We start from the raw sequence: 27,956 nt of genomic DNA, 5'->3' as shown, positions 1-27,956 counted from the left end.
GAGAGAGAGAGAGAGAGAGAGAGAGAGAGAGAGAGAGAGAGAGAGCTCTTTTATGCGTGCGTAGAACCGGAGGAACGTGTTTCGTTCGGTGCTCGCAGAGAAGAGTCCTTTGTTCGAGCGGATACGAGCGTGTCGCGACCCGCACACCTCCCAACTAATTGCGAACGACCATTAACGATTAAACGAACGAATTTACACAGAATCCACGGCAAATTCACCGTAAAAGACGTTGGAGCAAACCTATGCGAGTTTCCCAGAGTTGCTCCAATAACAACTGCTTTCAAATTCTGTTATTCCCTCGAGCCGGCTGTTTGATAATGGATCAGGAATTTATCTCGATTTATTACGCACCGTTTCTGATTCATGCTTTTATCAAAATGGGGCAATGGCATGCGCTTATTAATAAATTAACACGGTACTTGCGGTTATGATTAACACGTTGATCGCCACGTCACCTACGGTATGGCTGACAGTGATTATCACCGAGGCAGTGAACGATTTATTTTGAAGATCAAGTGTTAAAGAAAATAAATCTAAATAGGATTCGTGAATTTTGATCCGGTTCTAAAAATAAATAGCATCTCAAATATTAGATTGCATAACTTTCGATTGTACAAGGACATACTTTTGCCTTAATCTATCTTTTATTTTCTATCATCACTTGTCGTTAAATAAATTCCAGAGGTTAACAAGGTTGAGTGCCTCCTCCCTTTCTTCTCCCCCATATAAACATAAGCACCCAGATAAATAAATACAAAAAAAAATCTAACAATACGGGCCCGTAAACAGTTAATGGGATTCCCTTTCGCTCGAATCGATTCTTTGTGCCGTTCGAAATCCGGCTTTAACGTGCCAGCGTCTTCGTCAAGGCTTATGAACACGGCTTTACACGGCCGTACCTATACACGGGCCTTTGTACAACGACAGTGTCACGAGGAGACGTCTCCGAATCGCCTCTTTGTGTCTGGCGAGAGCCAAGACGCCTACAGCTGTCTGCCAATGCTCTCCGCGATAGAGCCTCTTGCTTGCTCGAAGACAAACGGAAGGATAAGGAAATTATTACCAACTCTGGAACCATTCGAGCTTGCTTCTTCCCGGAAAGCATCCTTTATCCTCCATTCGACGTCAGATCCCATGTATCCTCGAGTTTGTTCGGTGACATATTTTTGTCTGCAGACACTGCATCGTTTTAGGAAAACAGTACTTGTACAGTCAATCTCTCAGATACACAATAATTGAAACGGCGTATACCAACGCGAACCTCGTGTATCCCAATTGTAAAAGAACTAGTTTTTTGAAAATACAGGACGCCTCGGTGTAAGGTATTCGATAGTTTAATTTACAATTTTAATTTTATATTATTCTAGATGATGAAATTTGTCCTGAGTATTTTTACTATGAATTTGGAGCACGTCGAGTAGCACTCTCGTTAAAAGAGAAAGCACCCTTTGTTTTCGATATTAATAGAAGGTTCCGCGCTCTCTTTGAAATGAAATGTAGAAGTGCAATCAAGATTACGTTAAAGACAGTATTTAACGCCTAGAAACAACTTAGGTGCTCCTTATTATGTACCGCCTCTTTCTCTACGATCGGTAAACCTAACCACCCCCTTTGTGATCGATGAAAAATCAGGTTACGATATTTCACTCGTCTCTGGAAATCTAATAAAAACTGGTCCAAAGGGAAATCAGTCGACGCGATCATCGACGTTAAGGAAACTGTAACAACGCGTTTACGGCGCCGTTTACGACCCCATAAATCAAGTGGCGCCAAAGTGCGTCTTTCGCCCCCTCGCTCCACTCGGGGAATAACACGCATGAAAAGAAAGCACGATGGGGATATTATTTGGTCGCTGACCTATCAAGGCGGCCTGCCGCACCTACCTTATCTATTGCTCTTTTTCGAATGCCCCCCCTTTATCGAGTCGAACACCCCTTCACTTTGATCTCTGTTTTCTTTCCTCTATGCTTCGCGTTCCCGCGGCTCACCTCTCTCTCCTCGTCGTGTTTCGACGTTTGGAAACTTCTCACTTTTCTCAGGCGATGGGGGATAGATAATTCGACCAAAGCACAACGAATTAAACGCACATAAAACGATTTATCCGAGACGTTTATATTCGACGGGAGGATTAACAGTGGCTTAAGAGGGTCCACCTGTGTAACGTTTAATTTTCAAGGCAATTTACAAGAATTTTTTGTAGGAAAAGTACTGGTGCAATTATGATAATTTTTTTTTTTTTATTTGGTAGATCGATGCTTTAACATTAATTTTTGATTTTCTCACAATGTTTCGATACGTGGATATTATTCCTAGACGGCGCTTTAACGAGACCACTTAAAAGTAGAAGAGTCATTCGGCGAGCAGGATTTGATCGTACTTGATCATCTGAAATAAAAAAGTAAAATATCACCTTCTTTATAATTACATTTTGAAGGTACTGGCGATAAGATATTCACAAAATTTTGAAAACTGTTACCAGGGTGGCGTTTAAACTAAAAAATGATATTTTAAGGTATCTTTTCCCCCCTATGTAATGGCTAATAGACGTTGGAAAAAATGTTTTTATTAACACGAATCTCGCCGCCAGTACCACCAATTACGTTTCAAAATTGTAGAAAAAAATTTCATCTCGATTCGTGTAATGGATTTTGCGCAATCCTGCTCGCCACTTCCAAAAAACGTGGTTTCGAGAAAAACGCGTTTAAATTTTTGTACGAAAGTAGTACGACGCTGAGCCGGGCACGTTTCGCATATAATGCTTCTGTGACAGTCATTGTAATATCTCCTAGATGATAAATATGTGGAAAAGAAATTTTTGATTTTTTAAATATCTTACACAGGTGGACCCCTTGAATTAACGGGAGACGCTAGAATCGAGGAATTTTGAAACAAAAGACGGACACTTAATCTAAACTTTAAATTTCTTTAGAAAACGATACCTGATTACTTGAAAGTTTTCCTTGTTCTCTTAGATATGTACGCTGCGAAATGTTCAATTCCGCAGTTCGAATTCTAATTTTTATTTCACGAGTAACAACGCAGGGACGTCGAGGGCACCCGGTACACTTTCGCCAAAATTCCACGCGACGTGCGTGCTTACCTTCTCGAATTTTCTTCGGCCACCTCGTTAGACCGCATTCCAGCCTTTGTGTCCCTCTTTTCCGTTCACCAGATGCTGACTCGCTTCCGTCGTGATCGAGGATGATTTATAACGAGTCACTTTCAATTATTCGAACGCGTACGACCGTACAGGCATCTATCGATAGTTCTTGCCGCAATTGACATCGAGATTCGGAGAAGACGGTCCATAAAATCGATCGATTTTTCGATCCCATTAAGTGCCCTCCGACTTCACTCTCCAAGGGGAACGTACACAAACTGGGACAACGATAACTCGATTCTCGGAACGGTAGCGGTAAAAACCCCGGATTTTTTGCCTCCCGTCAATCGGGGACGCGGGTAAAAACACTTTCCTTCGAATCTCGCAGACAGTTTTTTCCTCTCAACGCAAAAGTTCCGACTCGACAGACGGACGCGTTTCATTTTTCCCACGTAACGGCCCATTCATAAAACAGCGCCTTCTAGTATCGCTCCAAAACAAAATCTGTACTCGACTTCGTCGCTACGTTTCACGATTGACCTGTTAATCTTCAAGGTCATATATAGAACAGAAGGGGTTAATAATCATCGCTGAAGCTTGCCCAGGAGATTTCGAGGTTATCGAGGAACCCAAACAGAATCCTCGTATAGCGAGACGCGTGTAAAGCCGGCGACTGACTTGCAACAGAACATTGTAACGCGAGCATTCGCTTAATCTAGATCTGGACGGACTCTTGCGATCGGTTCGCGCTCTAGCGTGCTCCACTGGTCTGTCGGTTTTTTGACGAACCTCTTTGATCGTCTACTTTTCACTGAATCGAGTAGGAAGCATTGAGAGAGAATTCAGCCGAGTGTTCGAAGCGAGCATTCGTGATTCCAAGAAGGACCTTGTAATGTAACGTTGGTGTCGAACCGTAAAATTCGTGTCGAGGAGTTACATTACAGCGTTCTGTTGCAAGTCAGTCGCCGGCTTAACAAGAGCAACAATTCCATATCTATGTTCGTTAAAGCAATCGCAATGGCGGGCATATCTGCTATAGGGGGACTACCTTCAAAACAAAAAATTATACTCGAGAGATAATAGCCAAAGGTCAACGCGTCGATCGGACCGCGTGCCACAACGCGATTAAGCGGCTTCGTTAATCGGTTTCGTGTTGGTCTTTTCCTAGAATCCCGTCGAACGACCTGGTTTTCGTTCTTAATTCGAGGCTTCTCTCACGTGCGCGCGAGCTATGCGGAATGCGTAGTTTCGCGGGGTCGCCGCGCCTGCGCGTGTGGCGTCGCGATCGCGGCTCTCGCGCCACGGCCGCGGCGCAGCCGGTTAGTACGACTCCGACCGTCACGCGATGCTTATCGGCCCGTTGGGTGCAGCACGCACGCGTTCTCACGTCCTTTGTGCCAGCCGGTAGAGGTTAACCGTACTAACCATTCGTCGAACGTCGACCGTCGCCGTTAATTTTCATAAACCTCGCGTTTCCTTCGCCGCGAAAGGCCCTTGCTCGCGATCGAGATGGACGTGCACTCGCGTGCGCGCCTTAACACGTTCATCATTGCGCATCGCGTACGCGTGACGCAAAGATTCGCGTGAGATACCGTCCATACGAGCCTCTCGAGAGCAAAACTGATCGACTCGATATATCAGCTGAATTCTAAAAAGTCCGATACCATGTTCGCTATTTCCCGTTTCGCGGATCAGCCTGACTCGCGGGAGGCTCGCAATCGTGACGGCGACGATAGGTTATTTTACGTACGTGTAAACAAACGAATTATAACCTACTAGTCGCGTTACGACGTGTTCTTCGGTATACTCGCTCGATCTGCTCGTTTCATTTCGTATCTACGTCGACGAAAGTGTGCACGTTTGTATTTAATCGAATTGTTTGTATTTAATCGTGAGTGTAGCGTGATCCGTGGCGGGCGTTTTCCATGCGAACGACAGCGGCGAACGTATTGAGCCAGCGATCGACGATGACACGTGAAAATCGAGCCTGTTTTGCGCGCGCGAATCAGTGGCCAGCCAGATATTACGTGAATCGCAACACGATGCTCGGAGAGGGCGACGGTGTAAGAGTTCGGTCGAGGTTCTCGAGTAGATAAGAAGTATGGTGGGGTGCAGTGCGACAGATAAAGAGTAGGCTGGAAGAGGAAGTGCGCCCTCGGTGAACTGTCAAATGGTCAGTGTCTCCGCTTAGTGTCTCGGCCCGTGGCTCCTTCGATCGCCGTGTTTGTTCGGTATGGAGTGCTTTTTTTTTTTTGCCTTTTTTCATACGTTTGTTCAAAGGTCGAAACGAAACGAGGATCACTTTCGATCGCGTGCGTTCTGTGTTTACATTTACGAAAACGGTCGTTCGTTTTTTCTTTTTTCTGATCATGTGCGCACGGGGAGCGTCTCGTGTTGACACACAATAAGCATACGTGGACGTGTTTCTCTCTGGTACCGTTGACCACAAGGTTCCATTTACGTAACAGACGTGTTGCGAGACCGCGTACGTTGCACATCTTTTTTTTTCCCAGGAATCACGAGCGCTCGACGTACGTGGAACGGATTATTTTTATTTTTATTTTTATTTTTTTTTTCGTTCTCGAAGACTGCCTAGAATCGCGACGGTGTATTTTTTCTCGTCACGTTTCGACTTGCACGCGACAGCAGCAATTGCGTTTCTTTCAAAACGGATCGTATGTTATTATTAGGTCCCGACACGCGATATTTTTTACTTTACCGACGATTACTCGATAGAGCGTAACAAAAGGGAATAATTGAGTCGATTTGTTAAATGTAACAGATGGCAATTTTTCCAAGGGGCTTTTTAGAGAGTCGTGAAAATTATATGGCGAATATCGAATTAATTGTTGTTTGTATCATTTTTGTCACTTCTAGTGTTCGATATTTAGAAACGGATGAAGTTTTGAGTTACTTCAGCCTAGATTAACACTTTACCAACTGGTAGCGTATTAGTCGACTATTTGCCATGGGAATTAATATTTATTACCGAGGTAACATTGTACGAACTATGAGATATTATATTATGTGAACCGAAAAGTAATGTCGTTTCTGCGAATCTCAACACTTCTGTATCATTCATCAACTCATTGATTTTTATCCATTTAGTATTGAATATTTGCACACTAAATGGCAAAAGGTTGTTGATAACGAGGATAATTACATAATCGATTAAAAATAGAAATGTATCATGAATGTATTTGTCTGAATTTAATATAAAAGAAACGACGTTACTTTTCGGTAAACCTAATATAAATATCAATCTGGAAACAATCCTAATAGGCAAAATAAATATTATATAATACCAATTATTATGCGTTGAATCGCTAACAGTCGTTAAAGTATTAACACAGCCCCACGTAGAAAGGCTTCTGCTGGGCAGTTTCTAAATAATTAAAATGCTAAAGCCGAGAAAATTGTATACGTTCGAAATTAATAACGTTCCGTGACAACCAAGCATCTTTTTTCATTCTGCACGTAAGCCAATTAACCGTGAAAGGTCGACAGCTTTCGAACGAATTTTCAAGATCCGGGATCAGCTGGTAGATCGACTTCAGGCAATTATTAACACCGCGCGTGGGTGTCGCAGGTTGCGTATTCGCCTGATTTCACGTCGCAGCGAGTTTCGTTCGGGTTTGATTTACCATACGGTGAATGGTGCCACCAATACGCGATGACAAATTACTGGAAAGTACAGAGTGTTTCGAGAGTGGTTTGAAAAAAAAAATTCCTGGCGCAACTAGAATTTCGATCGAGCAGCAATAAATATCTTACAATTTTCTCGTGCTATAGGAATAGATATTCGTTTACAAACGTTGAAAAATTGAGACATTTATCAAATTTGGCACAGGTACATAAATAAATAGGTAAATTTATAAGATATTAGGTTGTCCAAAAAGTTTCTTTCGCTTTATTAATAAGTAATACATCCACGATAGTTTATGTTTCATGTTACATTACTGAATTGTGCACGATTCATTTTGCTCCATTGCTGTTACAACATGAATATCTATGAAATTAGATTGTCTATTTATACAAGCACGACCACATAAAATAATTGAGTGCAACTCGCGAAAGAAACTTTCGGGACAACCTAATATTTATGGATTTGTAAAATGTAATCTGACAATGATTTATGAAACATCGATGAAGTTTATAAATTTTATTCGTATCGAATTCAAATTTAAAAAAAAAAAAAAAATTGCGAATAATACTTCAGGATGTGTTTCGAAGCATTTTTGACAGAGAAAGAAGCAACGTTAGACTTCGGTAAATATAAACTGTAGATATGGTACTCATCGCGTGTTTACACCAGGAAAATAACCACAGAATGTCTGTAGGAGTTATCGCGTCGAGAACCAGTTTTGAAAGTTAATGAATGCCGTGCGATGAATGAATTTCATTAAGAAATTTGTTTCGTTTGCTTGTCCACAGATGTCGGAGTTCCCAGTGGAGGGAGGGGAAAACGGTGACATGCACACTGTCATGGAGAATTTTCAAAAGAAGAACAACAAGATGGTGTCCGGCATAGGCCACGTCGGTCATCATCCACAGGTCACCGCGTCGTCGCAGGTAAATTTCACGAATTCTTTTTCGGATTTTCGCGAGTGCACTCGCACTACGGGTAGATAAACTGCTACCAGAGTGGAGAGGAACAAAAATCTCGGCCGAAAGAGACGACGGTTTGCAAACATTCGATTGATAAACCAACGAGCAAAACAAAGTGCGATGATATGTTTGCACTCGTATGAAAGTCAAATGGACTAGTAAATTGATTTTGCAAACACGATGCGTCAAACACGCGGTATTTCTTGTTTCGTTGCTAGTTTTTTCGTTCATCGTGGATGATATCAATTTCTACGAACTCAAATTTTAATAGTAATTCAAGAAGTAACCAATATACAGCTGTTCACCTTGTATGTCTCCTATTCTAAATACTCCTCCAAAGATTTCGTTCGTAGAAGTTAAAAACGGAGTCGATAAATTTCAATTATAATTTGGTCGCGATATAACATGTTCTATTCGCGATACGAATAATTCCTATTTAAAGGCTTCGTCAAACGATCTTTCTTCTGCGTCACGTAACTAGAATCGGACCGTCGCGACGTCTCGCCCACGCCTTTCCCGAATTTTCTGAACACACGGGAACTTGGAATTATTCACCCCTTCGTGATTTCGCAACCGACTTGAGAGAATTTCCAAAATTAAGTCGCGATAGTCATTCTTCGAGGAGCGCTTCGGTCCACGTGGCGATCGAGCTTTGGGTGTCCTTTCGAATAAACTGTCAACGCTATTTTCTAGATCTGGATCCCACACATCGCGACTTAAATAATCCAGATTTACACCTACGGTCGGTTACGGTCACAATCCCGCCAAAATAGAATCATCTGTATCGAGTTGTCGCAATGGACAGAGAATTCTTGGCGACTCCTCTGTTCGGGCAGGTGGAAAACATTGAACTCTCTCGGAATCCCTATTATTAACGAGACACGTAGAAATTTTAGGAAAACGACGAAAATCCTTTGGCTCGATCTTTCGGTCCGGAGATTTTGGAGCGCGATCTGTCGCTGGAGCGAACATATTATGCAATGATACAGAGTCCACGTGTTTCACTGCCGCCCACTGATACCCTTATCGTTCTCTTTTAATTACGCCTTGAACCGTCTTTCATGGATCTGCAAGTTATTCGAACCTCGGTCTCGTGAAAGCATGGATTCATTCATCTTCCACCAAACCGAACGATATTTTCCGTTTTACAGAAGCATGGGAAAACAATAGTCAGCCCGTATTAGCTCGGATTCAAATTAGTTGTTTGATGAAAAGGATCGAATACGTCTCTGACACTTTAGAATTCTTCAAAAAGCTATTCGACTAGATCTTCTCCGAGCACCAGCGAAGCCACTTTGTCGACTCGATAGTTGCTGTCTCGCACGAAATAATTGAATAATCAGAGCCTGGCATACTCGTGGCTTTACGTAATGTCGCCCACGTGAATTTTTTTCCACTCCAGTCGGTGAGACCGAACTTCCAGGTCCGGGAACCTTGGGGACCAGATTTCCCAAGGCCTCCCAGACGTTGAGAACGTTGCCACTCTTCGATTTCGAACGGTGTTTGGCACTATTGCTGGCCACCGCTTTGGATATTTACCAGAACCCGCTAGCCGCGCTCCTTATGCTCGGATTAATCAACCAGGCAGCCCAGATGGCGAGAAAAACGCGAGTTATATTCGGAATACTTCAAATTAGTATTTTGTTATTTATTCAATGGTGCATAAGGTTACTTAATATCGTGTCAGCTTATTCATTAGGTATCGTTGTTAGAAATATAGTAATATAGCACTTGTTTATTCAAAAATATCGTGATAGCCACGCCCCCACATAATCAACCGTAAGGAGTGAAAATAATAACACGACCGTTAGGATATAGAATGATCCTGAGTTTGAATCCCCAGTCTTACTTTTTCTTTCCTTAATTTAAAAAAAAAAAAAAAAAAATACAACCCAACAGATCTTCCCAAAGCAGAGTCCAGAAAAATTTCCCGTCGAATCGATTAAACATGACGAAATAAATTCAGCTACCAAATCCCCAGCTAATCGTTCGATAACCGTGAACGAATTGAGAAAACGAGTGGAAGGTCGATTACAAAATCCTCGAGCTCTAAAGTCCACCGGAGTGCGAATAATAGCGAACGATTCCCTGTAAGCGTTGAACGCGTTCGTTATGTAAACGAAAAATCGTGGAAAAGCCGGCGAGGGATCGTTCGCGGGAAAAAGAGCGGATCAGGGTGGGGGAGGGATGGTCGCGATAGAGCAGCGATGAGCAAAACAGAGTTAGGATGTATAGGCGAGGGATGGTGAGTCACGCCACGTGGATTTTAAATAGAACGTAAACGGCTTTTGACTCCGCAGATGCTGACGACGAACCAGAGCCAGAGCAGCAGCAGTTCGAGCAGGGTGGCCAAATCCTCGCAGAGGATTCTTACCTCGTCCTCGTCGAGTGAGATGAAAGCCAGCTCCATGAAAAGCGACCTAAGGGAACTTCAGCGCGGCATCTCGGAGATGAAGAGCAACATATCGACGAACTTCTCGCAACGATTGCGCAGCAGCATGGAGAACCTCGTGGACAGGTGGGTCCTCTCCGGGGCTTGGCTGAAATCTCGCTTTGCTTTGATGTTAAAAGATGCGTTGAGAAGAGCGGAAATTTCGTTCGAGTCGAAATTTTTAGTGCCTGGGAGGGTATACTTTTGAACGGGAACATGCTTCAGGGATTTGAGGATACTTTATTGGCTATTAAATGAGTCCTTTTAGTTCGTGTGCGCTTATGAAATTTATAATGCTCCGATTTGCTGATTTTTAATAGCGACGCTCTTTGCCAATTCTTTTTTAGCAAAGAATTTTAAATATCGTTAAGTTCTGTAACTCAAGTTTCTTTGAGAAGAATACAAATAGTATATCAATAACTTCTTTAAATAGAATATGAACAGTTTCTTCGAAGTGAATGTACGTAAACAGATAATTCACTCGTCCGAAGCATTCTATTTTTAAGTAACGATTAGAATTATCTAAGTAAGAATTTTGTCCATCTGCGAGCCACCGTCGCGGTCCAAGATTTATTTATAACCGAGTCTCACACAGCGTCCACCTCTCTTCGTCGCGTGAACGCCTGGTTGAGCTTTTCAGATTGAATCGAATCTCTTCGTTTTCCCAGGGACGGAAACGGAACGGAAGAGAGCGACCTGACGGAGCCGTTGGTGACGTTTCCCGATCCTGACACGCCGCCCCCAGCGACGGGGACGGGGGCGGTGACGTTGACGGGAGGATCCCCGTCGCAGTTGAGTTCCCTGAACTCGCTGAACAATCTTCACAGCATGAGCCCACCGATCAGTATATCGAACATTTCGAACATGACGAACTTGCCTGCTGGCCAAGAGACGATGAAGTTCGAGCAGAAGAAGATGACCAGCGCCTCCAAGACCAAGGTAGCGTACCCTTTTGCTTCCGGTTCTTGTTAAGATATATTATACACGGAACATCTGAGAGCACTGAGCATGAAATTCCAGCATAAATAGTCGTTGATTCATTTGTTAAGAGGAGTATTTTAGCATTGTCACACAAACAGCAGCTTGGAGCTGTTTGAAGATTACTCAAAAGTTTGGTAGTATTATTATCGATACACTTTCGTTACTAATTATTCATTCTTCCGGTAGATCCTCTCAATGTTTAGCATTACGAAGTCAACGGCAGTTTTACAAAAGGACATGACTTGCATTTATGTATATAAGCTAGAACATCCATCAGAGAATGGATCAGGCTCTTACATTTGATATACTGTCTGATGTCTTCTGTTGGAAGCGTATTTGGATATTTGACAGCACTCAGGCTAACGTTATGTAGGCGTCTGATAAATAATTATGTCAGTACGAGGACGTGTCTTTCGTATGCAAATCTTCGGCAAGTTGTTCGAGGTTCTGAGACCTCGAGAGCTTTCAGAGGTTCCGATACTCGATTTACATTTAGGTGTTCCTTTGAAAGTGTATTTTGATGATTTCAAAAATATTCTAAATCTACTTAGAACATACTTTCAAAAGGACCCTAGCTCGCGCCTTGATCGTCAGTAGACTGCGGATCTTTATGCAAAATAAAATCTTCGCGACTGTTCCTTCAAAAATTGAACCTAAATAGGAATTTATTTTATTCTGCAAATATTGTAACATCAACTTTACTTTCAATTTTTTTATATTCTTGCATATTGTTTGCATTTTGTAGTTTCTCGCACATTCAAATTTCCTATAAATGCATAAAGATCCGCAGTCTAATCATCAGTCTATACCAGTTGTATCTCTTTTAAATTGAACAAGCTCTTCGAACTAGACACAGGAAGTTGGAATCTAGCTAACCGTCTGCCGAGCTATTTATCTGATTTATGGTCCTAAATTTCGAAGATACTTGGACCGAATAGTGCCCAAAACGTTGAAATCGCTTGATTCACGATCGAAATTGCGGGCAGGTTTGAAGAAAGATGAGCGTGAGACAGTTTTAGACTCGATTCGCTTCCTCGATATTGCGCGCGGAATCATCGACGTCGCGTGGACTCCTCGAGTGTTTGGCGACACGAGGCTGCGCAATGTTTGGCCGGAGGTGCGGTTTCCTCTGGGTAATCTAGGTCAAGGACTCTGAACTCTGCCTCTAGGTGACTCCTCTGGCCAAAAATTGGCAGCTACGTGTCCACGGAAGGTGGCGTCGTGAGGTCCCCAGCATTACACTAACAACGTTATCTTCTTCCTCGTAGTGCTTCATCCTTGTGTACATCCTGAAATTAATAGATAATTTTGGAGGCCACCGAAAAGCTTGGTAGTTTATAATATTATTTTCCTTGAAATGGACCATCTGTTGACATCTCTTTCGATTTCAATCGAACCTTAACTCTTTCGTACACGTATCGGCATGTCTCAACATGTTTATCTCGCATGCAACCTTACGTAATCGCACAACGAGGACGTTAAGCGAAAAAATAAATAAATAAAACGAATAATAGATCGCGACGGCAGAAATCCCAGTCTTCGATTTGCGTACAAACTTGCCTATAACTCCGATATTTGACAAAAAGTGTAATATTGAATTACCAGGTGATAATTGATCGAGAAACGTATCGCACGAGTCCAGATACATTATTCGCGACGGTTATTTTTATCGTTGAATGTCACGCCCTGCTGTCGACAGGTGATCTCTTTCCACTTGGTTTCTATCTTTAAACTACGCTTCCGTCGCGGCCGACGTTCAAACTTTTCACCGCGTCACGTTTCGTTTCGACGGCCAAGGTCGCCGTTTCCATAGCTTGGTGAATTTTAAAGAGCAATCCGAGGTTTTCTTTGTTACACAATCAAACCTGGAGGACGTCGACTCCTCGGAATAATATTTACCACTTCCAGGGTTACCATAGCAGTTTCATAAAGTACTCTTTAACGAATCGGCAGAATTAACTAATTCAAATTAGACCATGGAATGTAGCATCGCAAATAATTGTAAGCAATTGTTATCGGACTGAAATTAACATTGTATTGCAGGGGTAAACTACGAAATTTCTTAAAAAAAAATACTCGGAACACCTAAGCATCGTCGATTGTGTTAATTTCCAGGTGGTCACGGACGGCTTCAGCGCCGAAAAAGCGATCGCGAACACCGCCGAGATGAGAGCACTGCAGACTGGCGACGTCTCGTACAAAGAGCAGAGCGCCGCGACGGCGGCCAGGGCCCGCGTCGAACTCGATGGCGTGTCTGCAGAGAAAAGCGTCGCTGCAGCAAGGGTGAGTCCATTTTAAACACTTTTCAACACCTTACCAACCCCTTCGGACTCCAATGTCACTCAGGCACAGGAATCGAGGTCTTTCAATTAACTCTCTGTCTGAGACACGCCGAAGCGTATGCTAATGTTGTTATAGTTAACTATGAAAGCTTGCTCCTAGGTGAACTGTTTGTAAGAGTATTCTTGGTCTTCTGGAGATCATAGAACAATTCAGATATCTCTGAATCAGAGTTCCCTTTTAGAGGCATGTCCTCCAAATTCTCAGTATAGATACATAGCACTATAGATACTCCTGTTTATCTTCTTCCGAGTATTCTTGGTCTTCTGGATATCATAGAACAATTTAGATATCTCTGAATCAGAGTTCCCTTTTAGAGGCATGTCCTCCAAATCCTCAGTATAGATATGTAGCACCATAGATACTCCTGTTTATCTGTCTACATCTTGCCAGAAACGAATACTATCGTTTTCTCATACCAATGACTTAGTTAACATGCTCACGACGGAGCAGAAAAGACTCTTAGACCAGCTTAGAGTGCGAAGGGCTACGAAATCCATGTCGAATCTCTTCTAACCACGCGGTTAGACGCCGAGTTACGAACAAAGACTCGAAGTTGCGAGAGGATCGGAGGCCTCGACTGGTCGACCCTCTCTGCTCGTTTGTGCCACAAAAGGATCTAAAGGAAGGCGGTGCTCTGGGTGCGGCCTAAACTCGACTCGCGTCGAATTGTTTGGCACGAAACACCGGCGTGCTAGCGAAGTATCCTCTGAGGTCGTTGACACTATCTTCTTTTGCCGATGACGGGGCTGACGTCCTCGATCTGGGATACACCGTGTTCGAATCGCTAGTTCAAGGAGACGGCGACGATTTTGGTAGAGTTCTTGGAATAAGATCAAGCGGCAATGCGAAGGACGCGGGTATTTACGGGTTGACCCAGCTTGAATCGTGGAAACTGTTCTGTTCGCGTGAGTTTAGCAAGTTGAGGGAATTAGGGAGATGCTCGAATCCTAAACGTAGCGTAAACAATTGAGATTTGGGTAGAAATTCCTCTGAGAAGGTTGCTGAAGACTGATTTCGTGTGACGTTTCTTTTTTAGGATGACATCTCTTAGCTTAGCAGATGCATCTACTTGTTTGGATCATTATTAAATATCTGTAGGGATAACTAAGGCTGTGTTATTTTGTTTCGAATAAAAGGGTTTAACGTGACAGCTGTAGACAGACGAGTTAGACAGTTTTCGTATCATCTTCTCTGGTGATGTACCCACTCTCTCTAGCCAAAGATCTATAATAGACACTATTACCTTACACTAACAAAAATTGTCCTGACAATGTTTGTCTCGTTTCCTCTTTTGAACATTTTCCAAAGAAAGAAACGACATAAACACATCGGCAAACTTCAACTTTATTCGAAGCTTAGGGTTTTGTCTATCTCTGCTCCTTGGAAGGAATCGATATGTAGAATCAAGGAAACTCGTCTGATCGTTGGAAATTCAGGACAGATACGAACTCCGTTAAAGATTAGAATAACCGGGGTGGACTTCTGTTTAGCGATTAATTTTATCTGACCGATTTTCGAGAATTACTCACGACTCTCGACGATAACTCACCCGGAATATAAATCTGTATCTTTGAACCCCGAAGAGGGATTCCACGAATCCTCCGTCGAAGAAGGTTTTCGAAACTGGGTTATTCGCCCTGCAGAAATCATCGAACTCGGGGTAAAGCGATTACAGGGATCCGTTGTTGATTACGCAGACAACGGAGCCCTTTACAAAGGCTACGCACCTATTTACGCGATGTCGGTGCTCTAAATTTAGCCGTTTTCAAGCGGACTATGTAGCTTTTGAGTCACCAGCCGGAATTTTTGAACCGGAGCCAATGACTCTACGTCGCACAATGTTGTTCTCTGTTCCTCGACCTGCCAACCATCGGTCTGGCTCTTTTGTAACTTCCCAACCCGAAAGGAATGCTTCTCTCATACGTCGATTTTGATTGGATGTTCTATCAATTTTAATTGGTCCAACCTAACAGCTAGGGGTTTCCTAGTTTCTTTTTAACGATGAGAACGCCAATTAGACTTACCAGAACAATCGCTAATTATATGAATTTTCAGTCTTTAAAAATTGATGGGGTTTAAATCGTCGGTCGTTAGAAATTGATGGGATTTAAACTGACATACTTTGAAACGCCTTCAAGTTTTATTTAATCGATCGTTTGGCCGATAGTTCCAAAAATATTTTTACGTTTTGCTGAAATTTGTATCTATTCCTTCATTTTAACAATCCCAGTAATATTATCGTGATTCTTGTTCTCTTTAATTCCACAATTATTTTCTAATTCCTTGGGTAAATAATCCAACGACCACCGAGGTAGAACCTCAACCGGCTTTTGCACCGATTAATGGGTAACTCGCGTACCCGTCGTTCGTTTAAAAGGCTACCGCGAAATGGCAATGGATTTCCCTGGTTTCCGTGAACCAGGCGCGAAATCGTGCGTTTAATCGTCCGCAAACCTTGACCCGTGCGAAGGCTCGACTGGTTTTTCTCCTTTATCGGAAATCTGTTCTCGCGACATCCACCTCCCCCATCGATAGCGAGCTGACCTTTTGAACATTGCTGCATTCACCTGCAGGGGAAATCGTCGATGGCACCAATCGAGATATAGGATAAACTTTTTGTTTACGAGAACTCGGACTAAAGAATCGATTGAAATTGGGACTTGCTTCTCGGTATTTCCGTTCGACGTTACGCAACTTCTTGCAACTGGATTATTCGGGCTACTCGATCTAGGAAGGCTTAATCATCGATCAGCCAGCGAACGCTGCCAAAAATTGTGCTCGTGGCGATCGCAGACATTGGTGGAGTTCGTTTTAGAATCGTTGTGTACAGGCGAATTTTATGAGTCACGCACGTGCCTTCACGTTCGACGCACGAGGCAAGGGTACAGGTGGATAGGGGATGTGGACTTTACACAAGGGTTGTGCGAGGAGGAGTGGAACGTTCATTTGAAAGGTGGATGAGGAATGGGGTTGCTTGAGAAGTAGGTGGTAAGGGATGGGAAGGGTTTAGTTAAAGGGTGCATGAGAATTGGGGGCCTTACTTGAGGGATTGATAAGGAATAGAAGGATTTACTTGAGGTCTAGATGAGAATTGGGGGCCTTATTCGAAGAATGGATGAAAAATGGAAGGGTTTATTTGAAGGGTGCATGAGAAATGGGAGCCTTCTTTGAAGGATGGATGAAAAATGGAAGGGTTTACTTGAGAAAGGGATGAGTAATGGGGTTACTTCAGAAATAGGTTAGTTATGGATAAGCTTCCTTGACGTGTGAGTGAGGAATGGAGTTACTTGAGAAGCAGCTACGATACGAGGATACTTACTTGAAGGCTAAACGAGGAATGCCTTGCTCGAGATGTGATGGAGGGTGGAATACTTCTAGCCCCTAGATAGAAAGAGAAGAAGAATCCCCGAGTCTAGAACAGCATCGACGTCTCCAGGGGGTGGTTGAGTCACGGGGGTGGTCACACGCGGTAGTCGAAGGAACTGCTCGGTAACCACCGGCAACCGATCGATATCACCTCGAGGGCAACGCAGTAGTTTGTTCCTGACGCCGACAAACGACGGTTCGCGGGCGTCGATGGGCCAGCAACTGTCCAGCCTCGCCAGAGGACTTTTTCCCGTCCTGAGGCCCAGGAGCGGCGTCGAAAGGCGAAAGATCATGCCGAACGAAAACCTCGACAGCCAGATCTCGAAAATGGTAACGAAGCTGGTGGAGTGAAAGTGTGATTACAGTTAGTGTCGGTTCGATCGATCGTCTCTCACCTGTTCAAAGAAACAATCAAATGGGGGTTGCAACGTGTGCTCGTCCCTGTTTCACACCTGCGAATTTCACGGTTGTCGAAGAGCAGCTTCCAAGTGGCATCGCGCGATTACGCAACGTACTCTTCGATTTACAATTGCTTACTCGAGATATGAGTCGCCTGGTGCTATAGTCGCTAAAAACATTGTGGAAAATATTTAAGGTTGGCGTCTCGAAAATTGTGAAATTCTTGAAAATAATCGAAGTAGTCGAAATATTTGCAAAAGCGCAATCGATGTAGTAATCCATCGACTCGATCGTTCCTCTGTTCCAAGCCGGGATGCTCGAGGACGGAGAAACTCTCGAGCCGATGGACGCTGACGATAATTGGCTCTTTAACCTCGAGGAGGACGGTAAGTGTGGTGAACGGGTCCGTTCAAGTCGCGTGTTTTCCTTGTCGCGGGCCAGCTGGAAAAACGCGGCATTAATCGGAGGGCGTGCGCAATGACGATTGGTAAATTACAGGGGAACCGAACGGGCGCCAATGATTACAGCGATCGTGTTAATTGAAAAATAACTGTGCGCCTGGTTAACTTTTCATTTCATCGGGCATGAAACACTGCAGCCACTTATGTAACCCTAGGTTTCTCGAGCTTCATCTAAAGCAAAGTAAAGAACAATTCGAACTCTTGGTGGAACACTTTGATACGAGATTGTTCCTCGAGCGATATTTATTTAATTTTAATTACTGAACTTCTGACTTCGGTCCTTAGATACTTACATATGCCTAAAATCAAACGCTCGAATCGACTAATGAGCTCGCGTAAAATTCATTCTTCTGTAATGGTAATCGAAAGCATAGACTTTGAATCAGAGGGATGTTAAAAACTAATTGTGACGAACCATTCTGTAGAACCGTCCACGAAGTTTCCAATAATCATAACAAGAAAACAACTCTCAGAAAACAACCGACAGAGTTTTCACCCTCTAAGCTTCTAATCGTCAAACAACAATGTCGCTTTGTCGATCTTGTTGATGAGCGATTCGCAGTCGTTTTGCAACGTTTCGCAATATTTCTGCTTCTTTGTTAGCCGTGAGAGCGCGAAGCGATCATTCAGCGACGGTAGGTGAGATCATCCAAATTTCTGTCGGATTTTCGAGAATCGTTGCCAACGAGGAATAGGTGTCACCGATATTTCCCCCCTCCCGGAAACTGAAATAGAGCTCGACCGCGAAATATGCGCTCGCGTGGACTGCCAGCTACTTCTGTCTCGGCACTCGGCATTTTCAAGGACTTGTTCAAGGTCCTCGAGATCCCCGTAGAGCCCTCGGAGAATTCGGAGGACTCTTCGTGCTTACTTGTGATCGATAGATCATTCCAACGAGGACACAAATGTCTAAATTGTACTAACATTTCAGCAAAAATTTATCGAATCGTGGTACTTTAAAAAAAAAAAAAAAAGAAATAGTTTGAATAGTTTTCGTAGCCTTCTCGAGATCGAATCCGTTCTTAATCGAATTTTTCAATTTTTTTTTAATATTCAATTTTTAAAAGCGAAGCGTAGAATAACATCGATAATTTGATTTCTTGGTCGCAATATTTTTTCATTGATTAATCACGGGACACATCAATTTCAAATTTTGTGCGTATGTTTGGTCGTATTTTGTTGAGCAACAGGAATTTTTTCGAGCATAAATTTCGAGCATAGAGTATTTTGTCGAAGTAATGCACGATGACACGCGACGAGTGCAAACAAATTTACAACCACGTTAGGCGCGATAACGTTGACCTGATTACCTACAAATGGACGAAACCGCTCAAAGAAAAACGAATTAGAACATTTTGTGTCTTCCTCGTGGTTCGGAAAATTGCAGAAACAATTATAGCCAGCTTATCTCTGCTCGTGTAATCGTCGCTTTTTCAATTCAAAACAGTCGTATTTATAGAAGCGCGAAAAGAGTCGACAGACTTATCGTGTTTCATAGCCGAGATAACGAATCTTAGAAATATAGCTTGTCGTATGTGTAGTTTCGTTCATTTTGCATTCGACATTTTACAACGTGACCTCGTAGTACACAGTTACGAAAAAAGCCGCAAATCTTATCGAGCAGATAAACAATTCAAACAAATTTCGTACGTCGATTAAATATCTTCTTTTTCGCTTGGGAATCGAAGTCGTTAATAAAACAATTATTTTCTATCAAAAACAACTTACTATCAAGCGTCAAACAATAAATTAACGTATCATGTGATTACATATTCTATTCTGTCACTTTGAAAATAATAATTGTACATCCGAGATAACCAAGTAATGAAATATTGCCCTGCGAAACGCAAGCGAAGGAGAACCTTATCAATCCACTGATAACACTTTCGTAACTATTATTTTTCTCGTTTCGAAACAAACGAATGACATTAATTTGTCGTTGAATGTTTAATTATGCAGGCATCGTTAAGTTGCTCGCCTGTAGCTCACCTCGATAAATGCTCGCACTCCGTTCCAAACTTCGGCCATTTATCGAGGTACTACTGTAATGTACTATACGAAGTGCAAATGATGATTTTTCATTACTGTTAAATAATCAAAATTACCCCCAACATATTCAAGTTTGTTTCCCGTGAATAAACATTGAACCAATCGACTAAAGTGGCACATATAATCATCGAAACAACTCCTGGCGCTTCGTTGGTCACTTTCGGTGACATCTCGAGGACTCGTTGCGTAACAATGACTCTAGAAGTATTCGGAACTTCACCAGAATCCGTGCAGACGCGAAACGCGTCTACCCTGGTCGTGAATGATGCGACCACCGCTATTTCTGGTCGTGGAAAAATAGAAACAGCATCCACACGGAATCCCGTCGAAAAATTCGTCACGTGGCAGCTTGTTGCATCTAGACGTTACTCGGCTGGCAGAAACGAAATTAACCTGTGCGCCACTCGTGTAATAGCGTTCGAACGAGATTCCTGGGCTCTAGTAGTGCGCGTCGCGACGCTGCGATCGATCTATCGATCTCCTCGCTTACTTCCGTAGATTCGTTTCCTTGGAAAGCGACGCGTCGTCCACATTTTTTATTCGAATGCACGTTTAGAACGACGAATAAAATTTGTTATTTGAAATGAAATTACACTTCGCGTTAGAGGAACGTAAGTGATCGACCTCCCGACGAGTTGATATGCGCTTCTGACGAGATGAGCGCACCGTGGCCAGTGCATCGTGGTGTGATGCGGCAAAAAGCGTTCAATCGCGACCACGTGGTGAGTTTTCTTCTTAGAATAATCCATTTTCATCAAAAATGGCTACATTTACACCACGTCCTCCACAAACGAGGAGGTTCCAGTATCGTTATCCTTTGTATTCTTCTCTTTTAAATTCAAGTAAACCTTGGTTAGCTCGGAAATTCTGACTTACATCCACACAATTGCAACAATTACGTAACATTTTTTAATTTTAATCGACGTTTTCTACAAATTTTCTCCGTCCTGGGCGTGCGTGCTTCGGAAACTTTTCCTCGACAAACAGATGGCTTCCAGAAAGGATAAAAAAGGATTTTTCGGTTCGATAAATAAACAGAGTACGAGAGAATGCAGGTATTGTTTTCGAACTCTTCCCGGAACGCACCGTGCAACGTCGATGAAAGAAACGAACAGGTCTCGGCGGTGTTCGATGTGTTTCTCGGTGAATTTCCGTTTTGTGCGTCGATTCGACAATGCCCGTTGTTTAATTTTCCATTCTGCGCGAATGAACGGGTCAGTGCACCTTCTTTGTTTCTGGTTGTCTGCATTTGGCAATTTCTCAGTGCTTTCCTCGATCGGAGATTTTTGCACGATAATCAATAAATAAGATACTTGTTTAAATATTGCTGGATTAACGTTATCGTGCGATGACTCCGAAAATGGGATTCACTGTGACGTTTGACGAATCGTTTGAAAAACGATAAAGTTTAATTAGGAAATGATACTAGGAACGAGATAACGTTACACTGAAAAATGTATAAATTACTTTTGAGTAATATTAGAGTGCAAATATCTTGAAGGTTAATTTTATAATCCAAGGAGGACGGAAATAATATTCGAATACAATTCAGTGGAGTCGTTTGTATATCACAATAAATATTCTTAACTCGAATACAAAACATCAGCTTGAATGGTTCAACAGTACGCTGCAAAATGTGACGCCTGTTGATTACAGTATTATATAAACAAGTACTCCTCTTAGAATAATTAAGAGGTTTTTATCGCACATCAACGATTCCAGTGTTTTCCACTCTACGCCTCTGTTACTTAATATTATATTGTTATTTAACACTTTATTTACCGGGAGCCTAATTATAGGCTGTTTAATTCCAGTGTTTAGCTTTTCGAATTTATTTACTGTGTTGACGGTTGTCTATTTACGATGTCACAGTTTTTGGATACAGACTTGGCTTTTCGATGTACCTAGTAATAGTACGAAGGAATTATTGTCAACCTAGATTGGTATATGCTACCGTAGAAAATTCTTTTTTCAATTAAAGACTGTTTCTAAATAGCCCGGTAGATAAAGTGTTAACGTAATTCAGCATTCAGGTTGATAAAATCTTGAATTTAAACGCCCATCGCGTCCAACAAATTCGTTGGCTCGTTCGGACCAACTAAAGCGTAAACGAACGTCACTGACGTAAACGATCGTAGGAATATCTGGAAGTCGTCGGAGACGGGTACATTTAAATTTGTCGAATTTTGTTTGCGCGCCGCGGCAGCTGTCTTCGAAATACGACGCGCACGCGCGCCTCGTCATTCCAAGAATAAAACAAAAATTCACGATCCACCGTTTCTGGAGCCGAATCGATCCTAAAAATGCGACCGAATATATTTCAATGAAACTCCGCGTCCAGGTTTCGCGTTATCGTCTCAAAATCTGATTAAACTTCGAACAAGCTCGGTCTACGAATAACGAATATTACACGCATACTTATCAACAATTTCAAAAAAATACTTCGAAGGGATCTCGAAGAGGATGAAAATCCATGCAAGCAATTCCCATAAACTCGTCCTTTGTCCCCCCGTAACAAACGAGAAATCGAGTAAAATCCATTTTCGTTCTCAGCCACCGACACGTTCACTGTCCGACCTCTCAGCCGCCTATCTAATAGCTCAGCACCGTGACCCATATACGGGTCACGGACAGCGAACAGGTCGATAACTCTACTCTGTATCTTAAAACACAATTTCTCGATGGTTGATCATCGCTCTTATAAAATATTCAACGAATCGCGTGGCACTGTAACTGAACGCGAGCCGGGGGGCGATCCCTCGATGGTAACGCCGCTCTAAAGTCCATCGTTCGATAACGCGAGCGATCTATGACGCCACGTGGAGGTCCAGGAATCGGAGGGAGAAGCGCAAGGTGGCCGAGAAGAAGAGTATCGCGGCTGGCGACGACAGGGAGCCGCTGGTGACGACACGCACGGATTATATTTAGAGAAATACGTCAGAAGCTGATCGGAGAGGTCGAGCCGCGGCCGATGAGCTTTCGACAGGCCAGACTGTTATGGAACTCTGTCGCGGAAAGTCGCACGCGAAGCTTTTCCCGCCCAGTAGCGTTTCGACGCCGCGCGCGTCGCCCGTCTCGGACGTATTCGGTGTTTTCGCATCGTTGATCGCGGTAGTTTTCCTACGGCGAACTTTTACGTCGATCCTCTTATGTAACGTTGCATTTCCGAAGTGAGTGAAATGGTGTCTGGTGTTTAGAGGGGTATCCAAAGGTAGAAGAAACTTTTCAAGAGGAGTTGCTGCAGATATTTCAGGGGAAGTTGGACCTGGTTCTAAGTATTTTTTGGGGAGGGGATGGTCAGTTGTGCACTTTCGTTGAGGCTTGTTTTTATATCGATCTCGGTAACGTAGCGAAAAGAACATCTTGAATTGACACTAAGAACATCGCTAAGTCTGAAGCATAGCAAAGGGAGTCGAGGAATTGCAAGTTACTCAGTGGGTAATTAAGACGAGGAGTGTCGAGATTGTTTCAGGACTGGATTTCGATGGGATCGAGGAAGTGTTTTGATTAATGGAAATTCGCAAGTGGTTGGCGGTCCACGCCGCGAAACTATACAACTGTGCGTGGAGCAAGCACAGTGCGATGATTGTGAGCCGCATTGCGATCGTATCGGTGCTTTTGCTACCGAGAATTAGAGTCGTTAGCTAACACGCCGTAAGTGGACCTTCAATGGCTTGCTAATTCCCTGCAACTGGTGCTGAATATTAAACATTCTTCCTCTTGGAATGTTTTCGCCACTCTCGACGCGTTGCACAACGTTTCTCGATCGATTTATCGAAAAAGAAAATAATTTATTTCGCACTAGATGCGAGAATACATAAAAATACTGTTTAATGTTTTTTTTTTTTTTGTATTTACAGGAGCAGAGAAGCTTGAAAGCTGGGGATCTCTCGCACCAAGAAAGTAACAACATGGCAGCGTCTACTATGAAGCTGCAGAGCGATTCCTTCAGTTCAGAAAAGGTGAGAGACGAATTTAATTATTGAATTTTCAAAAGAAATTCGCAGTGGAGGTTTACTTGTTACCTACATGTAACAAAAGAAGATAGGGGAATTCTTTACACTCCAAGAACATGAAGCAGTGATTCTGGAAGTTCACCTTCTGCTGGACATCCTTGATAGAAGCCCTTGATAAAAATTCTGATCACCAATTCCATCCGTATAGAATCCCCAGTTCCAACTCCGACTCCAAGTCCAGCTCTTCAAGCCCAGTTTCCGCGTGGATCCTCGTACAATGGAAACGTTTCGTTGACGATGATCCGACGTTCGATGGTCAGTTGTCAATTAGAAGGTGTTCCTCTTGGCCAGCCACCAAAATATCAGTTTCCCCAGTAGCAGGCCGCAAACGATCGCGTTTGATAGTGTCTGTGGCCGTTTGGCGCGTGACGTAGGCCACGGTCACATTTATACTCGACGTGTAAACCACCGCTCGGATCGCTTCTCCGCCAGCTGAAAAGTGGGATCTACAGATTTAAACGGTGGTCAGTCGTTTCAGCGTTCAGTATCCACCGCTTTCTCGAGTCACGCGTCTCGCGGTTTCGACGGAAGCCGAGAAGAGGAGCACCATGACCACGAGGAAGTGGAGTCTCGACTCCAGAATGGTACACTGGACGGCTAGGGAGAATGCCCCTGGCTGGAATTCCGAGTCGGTGATATCAGAACTCTTGCAAAAGGTTATTTTGCCATTTCTCAGGATTTTGGATCACCCGTGTCGATTACTGAAGGCATTGATTAAGCGAGAACGCGATTCGTATGCGATAGGACGCGTTTTATCTTTTACTAAAGATATTCCACTTTTATATGGTCAACATCTGGCTATGAAGACTCCGAGACACCATCTTCCTTTAACACTATCAGATCCGACCGTGGGGACCATGCCTGCTAAGGAATTGTTCTCCACATTTTTGGAATTACGATCATCAGGGGCATTCTTCATGGGTCCCAGCGGTTGCGCCTGTTTGTTCCAATCTACGATTCACCTCGTTGACGTTCCTTGTGGATACTTACAATTATCGAGGATGAGAGGACGATCCTTCCATCCACTTTCAGTGTTACGTGGCGATACAGAAATACTGTTCACATTAACTGCGACGACCGGACGTGACACAGGCGTGTGATAATTCTCTCCCAGCTTGGATGCTTCGTTCCTCTACTCAGTGCCAAGCCAGCTTGCTTCCTTCGAGTCGCGTTGTTACTTCCAAGATTAATAGCTCTGTCTCTTAGCTTCCAAGTTTAAATTTACGAGTTTGATAGGAGTCCTCGGGTAGTGGCCCGAGCTTGAAGACGTGGTAGGACGGACCCAGACCAATTCCTGGTCATCCTATGCAATGAAATCCCCAGCTTGCAGACTCTAACTGAGACTCGTGACGCTAAAGCTAGCATATTTCTGTTTTCCAGAAAGCCATGGCGGCGCAGCAACAACGACAGACGGTCACCTCGACCGGAATCTTCAACCACGAGAAGCATATGGCCTCCAGTTCCCAATCGAGCATCACGATAGCCTCGAAAGGCGTCACGTCGAAGTCGTCGATGATCACCGCAGCGAACGCGGTGAATCAGCTGATGAACGGCATGAGGCCTGCGGAAGACGAGCTCCTATCGTTACCACTGGACGATCTGGACCTCCTCTGCTCCAAGTCGAACCCGCAGGACGTGGAGCGAGCGATCGCCAAGTACTGCAGCTTCCTAGACAGCTTCGTGGAGCGTCTGAAAGTGAACGAAGGGAAGAACAACAAGGCTCCCTTGCTCCTGAACAGAGTGAACGAAATTATCAGGAAAGCCTGGGCCGTTCCTACCCATGGACACGAGTTAGGGTACACGTTATGCAATACTCTGAGAACAAGGGGTGGTCTGGACCTGTTGATGTCGAACTGCGTGGCCAGCGATCAAGAGCTGCAGTTTTCGTCGGCCAGGTTGTTGGAACAGTGTCTGACCACGGAGAACAGGGAGCACGTGGTGGAAAACGGACTGGAAAAAGTGGTGAACGTCGCTTGTGTATGCACGAAGAACGCCAACTCGGTGGACCACTCCAGAGTGGGCACTGGTATCCTGGAGCACTTGTTCAAGCATAGCGAAGGTACCTGCAGCGACGTGATCAGGCTAGGCGGTCTGGACGCGGTCCTGTTCGAATGCAGGAAGAACGACATAGAAACGTTGAGACACTGCGCCGGTGCCCTGGCCAATCTATCTCTCTACGGAGGGGCTGAGAACCAAGAGGCAATGATCAAGAGGAAGGTACCAATGTGGTTGTTCCCTCTAGCCTTCCACAACGACGACAACATCAAGTACTACGCGTGTCTGGCCATCGCCGTACTAGTGGCCAACAAAGAAATCGAGGCAGCGGTGTTGAAGTCAGGCACCTTGGACCTAGTCGAGCCGTTCGTCACCTCTCACAATCCTTACGAGTTCGCCAAGTCGAACCTGGCACATGCGCATGGTCAGAGCAAGAATTGGCTGGAGAGATTGGTGCCTGTGTTGAGCTCAAAAAGAGAGGAAGCCAGAAATTTGGCAGCTTTTCATTTTTGCATGGAGGCAGGCATCAAGAAGCAACAGGGAAACACGGAAATCTTCCGCGAAATAGGTGCCATCGAGCCTCTGAAGAAGGTAGCGAGTTGTCCCAACGCGATAGCCTCAAAGTACGCGGCGCAAGCGCTGCGTCTGATCGGGGAGGAGATACCGCACAAGCTCAGCCAACAAGTGCCTCTCTGGTCCACAGAAGACGTCAGGGAGTGGGTGAAGCAGATAGGATTCGCAGAGTACGCGCAGAACTTCGTCGAGAGCAGGGTTGACGGCGATCTGCTGTTGCAATTAACGGAGGAGAATCTCAAAGAGGACATCGGTCTGACGAACGGCATCAGAAGGCGACGATTCACCAGGGAGTTGCAGAATCTGAAAAAGATGGCAGACTACAGCAGCAGAGATACGGGGAACCTGAACAGTTTCCTTCAATCCATCGGACAAGAGTTCTCCATCTATACTTACAGCATGCTCAACGCAGGCGTTGACAAGGACTCCATCAGGAATCTGTCCGAGGATCAGCTTCTGACCGAGTGTGGGATCGGGAACAGCATCCATCGGTTAAGGATACTGGACGCCATCAAGAACATGCAGCACAATCAATTGTTGGGCTCGTGCGAGGACGAGTCGCCCGACAAGTCGTTGGATGTGTTCGTTAGTTACAGAAGATCCAATGGATCTCAGTTGGCAAGCTTGCTGAAGGTCCATCTTCAGCTAAGAGGTTTCTCCGTGTTTATTGATGTCGAGAGGCTAGAAGCTGGCAAGTTCGACAACAACTTGCTACAGAGCATCAGGCAGGCTAAACACTTCCTCCTTGTGCTGACGCCCAAGGCTTTGGAAAGGTGTATACAGGACAGCGAGTGTAAAGACTGGGTCCATAGGGTGAGTTGATTTTTCTTTCACATTGTTGACGATGAGGTGTAATTATGTAACAGATTATATATGGATTGTATGCTGATGTTTGCAGGAAATTGTGGCAGCTCTACAGTCGCAGTGTAATATAATTCCCATCATAGACAATTTCCAATGGCCAGAACCAGAGGAACTTCCCGAAGACATGCGAGCAGTTTGTCATTTCAATGGAGTACGGTGGATTCACGACTACCAAGACGCCTGCGTAGACAAACTTGAAAGGTAAGCTTCTAAACTCAGGTTATAAAGAGGGAAAAGTTTTGGTCAGTGTAGTATTAATTGACTCTTCCATCCATAGGTTTATGCGAGGGGAAATACCAGTCAGATCAGAAATGTCTGGTGGTATTCCAAGAAGTATCGCTACCAAGGACGTAACACAACCAAACACACAGGGTAGCACGAACATCCGACAACCACCAAACTACCAACGCATGCACAGCAATGAAAGTAGAGGCAGCGATAAAGATTCGACCGGTGGGCGAGATTGACTAGAGGGCCCGCCCACAGCCATACCGAGCAGGTGATTATTATTTACAATGCAGCTATGCGTTTATCATTAATCGGATTAATAAAATTCGAGGTGTCAGATTTAACGCAAAATTTTTATTTCTATGACAGCCAGGATTAACAATCGCGATAAGACAATCACGTATAGGTCAGTCCGTGAAATCAGTTTTCTATCCGTGTTTAAATGGTGTCAGTTCTTCCATGGTCGGATAAAAATCAACTGGTGGTCTCACTCCGCTTCCCTCATTGTCTTCCCCGGCAGGGGCAAGGACGACTTCTACTTT

At 43.9% G+C, this 27,956-nt stretch overlaps 1 protein-coding gene across 10 annotated transcripts in view; it reads left to right on the top strand.

Moving 5' to 3' along the window:
* Nucleotides 1–27,956, top strand: part of LOC128892040 (NAD(+) hydrolase sarm1) — a 120,311-nt gene that overhangs the window by 89,859 nt on the left and 2,496 nt on the right. For 5 of the 10 annotated variants that reach the window (XM_054152093.1, XM_054152094.1, XM_054152091.1 and 2 more), the window contains 8 exons: nt 7,535–7,672; nt 10,009–10,226; nt 10,808–11,078; nt 13,236–13,403; nt 23,599–23,700; nt 25,135–27,135; nt 27,221–27,387; nt 27,464–27,685. In XM_054152093.1, the coding sequence (XP_054008068.1) occupies nt 7,535–7,672; nt 10,009–10,226; nt 10,808–11,078; nt 13,236–13,403; nt 23,599–23,700; nt 25,135–27,135; nt 27,221–27,387; nt 27,464–27,653 (3,255 nt within the window). In that variant the 3' untranslated portion in view covers nt 27,654–27,685. Of the gene's footprint in view, nt 1–4,412; nt 5,332–7,534; nt 7,673–10,008; nt 10,227–10,807; nt 11,079–13,235; nt 13,404–23,598; nt 23,701–25,134; nt 27,136–27,220; nt 27,388–27,463; nt 27,686–27,783; nt 27,821–27,956 lie in introns of those variants that run through there. The other 5 variants (XM_054152097.1, XM_054152098.1, XR_008460997.1 and 2 more) reach the window with 5 other exon arrangements.

The sequence above is a fragment of the Hylaeus anthracinus genome, unplaced genomic scaffold (assembly GCF_026225885.1).
Source record: "Hylaeus anthracinus isolate JK02 unplaced genomic scaffold, UHH_iyHylAnth1.0_haploid 12002, whole genome shotgun sequence".
In the NCBI taxonomy this organism is placed as follows: Eukaryota; Metazoa; Arthropoda; class Insecta; order Hymenoptera; family Colletidae; genus Hylaeus; species Hylaeus anthracinus.
This window is presented reverse-complemented; position numbering and strand designations above follow the sequence as displayed.